Source organism: Lactuca virosa, chromosome 1 (genome assembly GCF_052849685.1).
Source record: "Lactuca virosa cultivar CGN04683 chromosome 1, Lactuca_virosa_CGN04683_v6, whole genome shotgun sequence".
Taxonomy (NCBI): Eukaryota; Viridiplantae; Streptophyta; class Magnoliopsida; order Asterales; family Asteraceae; genus Lactuca; species Lactuca virosa.
In genome coordinates this window covers 141305660-141312697 of record NC_136426.1, presented here as the reverse complement: position 1 = coordinate 141312697, position 7038 = coordinate 141305660, and the positions used below count along the sequence as shown (strand labels likewise).

Below are 7038 nucleotides of genomic sequence, written 5' to 3'. Positions count from 1 at the left end.
TATATATATATATATATATATATATATATATATATATATATATATATATATATATATATATATATATATTTTCTTTTTTGAGTTTTGTTCGAGGTTTGTTTGGATTTTCTAGGGTTTGCTAGTTTCATGGGGAGGTGGTAAAAGGTGATGATGAGATTTTTATGTATGCGAGAGGGGGGAGGGGGGGGGGTGAATATGGGGAACCACATAATTTTGAAAAAATCACAAATATAATTTTAGTAAATGACATCATTTTGGAAATAACTATTTCTTTGGGTGAAACATGTGAAATTGTTGGCTATTTGTAGGAATACCTATTTTTTTTTTCATAAATCTTAGAAAAAACTTAACTAAGCAATGTTTTAAAAATCGTTTCGCATCTGCCGGACCGGGAATTGAAGACGGGAGCGTTTCAACAAACTGATTTTATGTCAATTTCTAGACCGGATCGAAGCGGATGGTTTCAAAAACTAGGTTGAACCTGCGTGTTAGAACCGATAAAAACCGTTTGAATCGGTTTATTGGACTTGAATAGTTGGATTTAACTTAGCCCGTTAACAAAAAAACAACCCACTTTCAAAACAAATTGAACAACTTGATCGATTGGGTTAACCGAAGTTTACGAGTTAAGTCGAAGACCGACGCAAACCACTGCTAGATATAGGGAAATTCTTGGTTTTATATATATCTACGCATATTAATAGAAAATACATAAAACTTATGGAAACCGGGTTAAACAATCGCTCGAATCGGTTGACCGGTTGAACAGGTCAACCAGAAACCGGTTCAACTAATACATCGGTTTTTGAAACATTGTAAATAATTTAGTTATATTTGTCTTTTTCTCCAAAATATATACTTGCCCTTAACATAACAATTAAATGATAAATTTACCTTTCACTCGATCACTCAATCGAGTAGTTAATAATAATGGCCTCAACTATACAATGGTTAATAATAACATCAACTATACAATAGTTTATATAACTTTGTATGTTGGTGATGTGTAATGACATGAGAATGCTACGTAGATGAAGTAAATATACTATAATATGACAATTCATATATACTTTATAAACCTTACATAGATCCGGTTTTCCTCTCGTATCTAACAAAGCAATCATCATGATCTCGTCTAAATCTAAGTTTTTCTAAACATCATTCCCAATAGTTTGTGAAAGAAGATGGTGAAATGCCCAAAAGGTCCACATGCAGAACACAAAATTGAGCTTAAGTGAAAATCCTTAGTGACTATGAGATATGATTGTTACTAAAAAAAAATAGGCTCTAGTTGCAATTCTGGAAACTTTTGGATATGAAATTTATAATTTACTCAAATATTTTTCCATGTACGAACAAATTAATCACCCCCTTCCACACCAAAAGAATCATACATATATATTTTAGCGCCCCTTTTAATGGAATCTTGACCATTTATTTCCTCTTTGGTAATTGGAATGCCTTCTTCAAGAACATATTTGCAGCACCTTCGTTTCTATGGCACAAAATTCTCAATATTGTGTTTGGATCCGTGCTGCTCCATTTTCCGGTGGTTGGCGGCATCGGCAGTTTCTGCCCTGAACCACCACTCATCATTCCTACGCCGCTTGCCTCACAAACCAATGTGGTAAATTCCTCCACCAACTGCTCCGTCGACTGCCCCATCAACGCCACCACTCCTTCCGCCGTTTCAGTCTCTCTATCAATCGCATCCTCCACAATCAACCCTTCTCCACATTTCGAAAATACCCTCTTCAAATCCTTCAAATCCTGTTCAATCAACCTAAAATCTGCTCGTGTAAAGTTCCTCGAGCTTCCTCCTGCTAGCAGAATCGTCAGGTAAGCATCGAACGATGCCCTCATCACTTCCTTCAACGCCAACGGCTGAGCTCTATCCGTCACAATCGCAGTCAATAAAGTTAGATTATGCTTCATGATCTTGAGCGCAGGTGTGATTCGGGAGTTTTCCACATCTCCGACGTATAAACTTCCATAGAAAAGGTAATTCGAATCGAGAAAAATCAACCGGTAAGCTGCAGCTTCCGACACGTGTTGGGAGGCGGATTGAAGGGCGGAGCGAGTTTGGTCAAAATAAGAGCCACCACCATGCTGCCGCCGGCTGCCACCGATCCGATTTCGCGGAGATAAAACGATTTTAGGGGAAAGAGCAAGGTTTTTCTCGATTGAATTGAGTTGCAGACAAATGTAGTGTAAGGTGTTGAGTCGAATGTAGAGACGTTGTGTGCCACGGCTGGTGGATGGTCGAGCAAAGTTGCCTTCTTCGGAGCTGGCCTCCGAGTTCATGGGTGGAGCTGTGCAAGCAGGCGATGCCTTTCTCCATAGTTTGATGAACTTTGAGCCACGACCACATCTTGATAGTGGAGGTAGTGAGGGGACATAGCTTTGTTTCGAACCTGAATCACGCACGCATGGAAAAATACAAATCTATCATGTCATAATTGCTAATTACTTATCAAATAATAGCAAAAAAAAACCTCTTAGCCAAAAATAACCCACAAAAGAATAGTCAACAGCAGTTGACTACTGTCAACGGCCGTTCACTACTCTTTTGTGGTAATTCATTTACTGTTTCGCCAATTCGTTTACTGTTTCGTGTTCTGTATAAATTTTTTTTTTTCATTTCTAAGATACAAAACCGTAGGTTTTTTAAAACCTACGGTTTCCTCTCGTTTTAGCTACGGTTTCCCAAACTGTAGCCTACGGTTTTGGTTAAAAAAACGGTTTTTTTTAAGCCTACTGTTTTGAATTCTCAAAAAATTTTAATAAAATAATTGTTAAAACATTTCTACATCTTATAAACACTCTTTTTAATACTCTATATCACAAAAAAAAAAAAAAATTAAAACCGTAGCTTTTTTGACAAAACAGTAGATTAAACCCCAAAACAGTAGACTAAAAAAATAACCGAATTTTTTTACCCAAAACTGTAGGCTACGGTTTGGGAAACCATAGCTAAAACGAGAGGAAACCGTAGGTTTTAAAAAACCTACGATTTTGTATCTTAGAAATGAAAAAAAAAATTATACAAAACACAAAACAGTAGACGAATTGGTGAAACAGTAGACGAATATAGAAACCTACGGTTTCGTGGGCTATATTTGGGCATTTACTAATTTTTGGCTAAAAATTGCTAATCACTTCCTTAATTTGGCTAGATTAGTAATTGTCCCTATATAATATAATTTAATATAATTTGTTAATATAAACAAAATATATTCATTAATGAGTTAAAAGAATAAACATGATATATCAAAAAGTATGTTGTTATTTTAAGAAGTTAAAGATTTGTACCACATGATGCAACGAAAATAGTATAATCTTGTACGATTTGTTCGACTGCGTTAGCAAATTCGCGAACCAAATCTTCGGTGACTCCAATCGGGATGTCAAAGAAGGAATCGACTCCATCTTTGGTTTGTTTCATGAGCTCCATGGCGGATTGTGCATAGGGTTCACTCTTTGACTTTGGGTTCCATGTCTTTATAGATAAAAAAAGTCATCAATCATTCAATACAAAATACAAACATGATGGCAAATAAGGAATTTTTGTTTGTTTGTTTGATGACATGACATGAAAGAATACGTTTTATTCAAATGAGAGTATATGTTGCATCATTATGACCAAGATAAGCTTGGATCTCTAAGGAGAAAAATTGCAACTTCTTATTCCACCTAAAAATTGTTGAAACACGGTGGGAAAAAATTTCATTGCCTTTTGTCTGTTTAAAACACATGCTTTCGTTTTCATCATCATAAAAAATAAATCTAAATTTTTGACTACTCTATTCTAGTCCAATCATGTCTAATATAACAAATGTAACTTAATATACCTAGCTACGTACCTCAGATTCTTTCGCTTTTTGAACTACATCTTTGGCATTTTTCAAGCTATCTTGAATCCATTGTCTCAAAAACTTCAAAACAGTAGAATCAACCTCGTAGGTAACCATCTCCCGCACAACGGCCTTACCACCATCTTCACATTCAATAGAATCTTCAATAACTACATTAACCAACACCTTTTCAAGCTTATCGGCCCTTTGAAGAACTGCAACCGTTTCTTTTGAAATCACAGAGTGAGCAGTTAAGAATTGCCTCAACATGTTCCCGTAACACGCGTGTAATGTCACTGCCGCAACTCCGCCTGCAATTGGGTGCCATTTCTTCAACACTGGGCTAAACATTTCCATCTCACGAATCACCAATTCCTCCGTTTCATCTGCCAACTCAATCAGTTTTCCACTAACTTCTTGAACCATCATCGATCCGTTTATTGCATACCCATTTTCCACCATCTATTGCATATGTTATATGATATTAGTTACATTACCGGTTATAGCAAATTCAATCAAACTCTTAGGTCTTAGCATTATTATAAATATTATTGTATTTGGACATAGTCTAGGGATTGTTTTTACATATTTACATAGTCTAGGGACTATTATTGTGATGTTATCATATGTGAAGAGTTTGGATTACCTTTACGAAGGCATTTTTTAAAGAGGATCGGATATAACGATCAACCTTGTTCCCTTTAGAACCTGAAGCTTCTTCGTCGTCATCAATGGAGGTCAATCTGTAATAAGGTACGTCTTCTTCCAGGATCTTCGTCGCACAGAAAACCAGAGGAAGAATATTCTTCATTAAACCAAGTGATTTTCTTGTAAAGCTTCCATGGTAATCAAGCAATCGATTCTCCGACCATGTCTTGATGGAATTCAACGTCGCCGATAGCATCTGGACATAAACAGGATCCCGATTAACCTTCTTGGCATCATTAGCAACCTCCGTTAGCATGGTAAAGGAGGCGCTAAGCAGATCGTTCTCTGTTTGTCCTGTCAAAACGTATCGTTCGAATAGAACCCAAGTCAAACATAAATTGTGTATCGCTCTTGTGATCCCCAAAGTCGGCCATGTCTTCTTCATGAGCTCCAAAAGCTCATCGACCTCATCAAGAACACAAGTTTCGTCTTTTGAATCGAAAATGGAGCGAAGAAGAGGAACGTAGAGGTGAACGTTAAGTGGGTAGCCGTTTGCCCAGTGGCAAACGTTGGTCGGAGATGCGTTTGGGCTCCTCCATGATAGCGAAACCACACAGTTGCAGACGGTTTTCATCGTCTCCGAGCTTTTGTTCGTCTCAATAGGTTTGATGTCACTCCCACGAATGATTTCTCGTAGGCGCATTGCGAAAGCGTTGGATTTGTCTAAAGGGATCGAAGGGTGATCGAGGAGACCAGCTTCGAGGATTTTAAGTTGGCGTTTCTGCCATGTGTGGTACTCGTTTGCATCGTTGAATTCCGCCGGTTTTAGCTGCCGGAGGAGCTCTAATGGCAGAATTATGGTATCTGCACGTCGACCCGTCTGTTAAAAACATATATGTGATTAGAATTATCTGTAGAAATTGTTATGAAAATGAAAATGGAGGTTATGTAATTACTTGACCAACGAGGGTTCTCATGAGTGTTTTCCGGAGACGATTATCACTGCCCTCCGTCACCTTCATCTGCTGCCGCATGATCTCGGCGGACGTCATCGGCCGTTTAATCTTGCCATGGTGAGGTAAAGTCGAAAACGATGCTCTCGGACTAATACTGCTCTGATTATTATAATAACCATGGCCACTAGGAGACAAAGGATTCGACCCACAAGAGATGCTCCGCCGTGTCGACGGAGTTCGTTTCAGCATTTTCAATCCAAGCGCCTTCTTCGTTTTGCTCATCCCCGCCATCCCTACGCCGTAACGGGGAGACCGTGGCGACCCGGGGGACCCTGGAGAGGATGATCCAGGTGATAGAGGCGTATGTACTTCCCCACCATTAAGCGCATGAAATGAGGCGCCACCGGTACGACCGCCGAACCCCGGCGATGACCTGCAAGCGGTGAAGAAGATCTCATACGCGGTTGTGCGGAGGTCGTCGCGGTCAAGGCCATCGATCTTTCCGAATGGGAAGGAGAGATCAACTGCGGCGGCGTCAAGACAGACGGGTTGAGGTGCCGTAGGAGAGGGGACATCGATGTGGTTGGTGGGGTCTTTGAAGTCTTCATGGCTGGTTGTTAGCACCATGGTGGTGGTGCTAGAGTGGGACGACGGGCAGGGTGGTGTCCAATTCCGTCGAAGGCAGGGGCGAGTTTCGACGGAAGAGACAAAGGAGACCACCTGAAGATACCCTTCGCCATTTATAAAAGCTTGAATATGAAGATTGAGAGAAAGATGCGACAACGTCCACTGACAAGCGACAAATACGAGGATGCAAGGGTTGGTACTTGTTAGAAATAGAAAATCCCTGGACTTTACCTCATCTTGCAGTTTTAGTCCTTTGAGATATAATTTTACATTGTGTAGTTCATCCGAATCAATTTAGAGTAAATTACACGAATGGTCCCTATGGTTTGGAGTAATTTGCACGTTTGGTCCATAACTTACTTTTTTCACTTGGAAGGTCCCTACAATTTGTATTTGTTGCGCGCTTGGTCCTCGTCTTACCTAAAGAGACTATTTTGTCATTGATTTTTTAATTTATTTAAATAAGGTGAGATAGGTAAGGTAAGGTAATACGAGGTGAAAGTGGGGTTGTGGTGTGTTTATTTAAATAAATTAAAAAATCAATGGTAAAATAGTATTTTTATGTAAGACAGGGACCAAGCGCGCAACACAAACAAATAGTAGGGACCTTCCGAGTTAAAAAAATAAGTTAAAGACCAAACGTGCAAATTACCCCAAACCATAATGACCATTCGTGTAATTTACTCATCAATTTAATCTCATTTTAATATCTGAATTTGCATTGTGTGTTTTTAGGGACGATGGATGTGAGATGATGGACTACTAGCACCGGAGAGGATAATGAGGAAGGTAACGGTGGTAACCATCATTTCTTTCCAAGATCCATGGTGGTGGTGGCTAAGCTTTGTGAAAGACCCGAAAAACACGATAACAAGCAAAAAGGCTAGTGATGTTGCAAATTTATACATTTATTTAATTAAATGTTATGTCTGCTAGAAACCAACTAACCGCTT

At 39.0% G+C, this 7038-nt stretch overlaps 1 protein-coding gene across 1 annotated transcript; it reads right to left on the bottom strand.

Moving 5' to 3' along the window:
* Positions 1-1297: 1297 nt before the first annotated feature.
* LOC145159048 (protein unc-13 homolog) lies at positions 1298-6185 on the bottom strand. The gene is made up of 5 exons (XM_079077951.1): positions 5459-6185; positions 4501-5382; positions 3864-4316; positions 3313-3499; positions 1298-2414 (listed from the first exon to the last, which is right to left on the bottom strand). Exons 1-5 carry the CDS (start codon positions 6083-6085, stop codon positions 1435-1437), a joined length of 3129 nt encoding a protein of 1042 aa, XP_078934077.1. The 5' UTR covers positions 6086-6185; the 3' UTR covers positions 1298-1434.
* Positions 6186-7038: the final 853 nt, after the last annotated feature.

What these genes read in the sequence shown, in the direction of transcription:
- LOC145159048 (XM_079077951.1), bottom strand. Translation starts at nt 6,085, where the DNA reads ATGGTGCTAACAACCAGCCATGAAGACTTCAAAGACCCCACCAACCAC. An exon ending in TAAAAAATGCCTTCGTAAAG is followed by an intron (nt 4,317 to 4,500) that starts GTAATCCAAACT and finishes CATATGCAATAG; the next exon opens with ATGGTGGAAAATGGGTATGC. An exon ending in AAAAAGCGAAAGAATCTGAG is followed by an intron (nt 3,500 to 3,863) that starts GTACGTAGCTAG and finishes TTATCTATAAAG; the next exon opens with ACATGGAACCCAAAGTCAAA.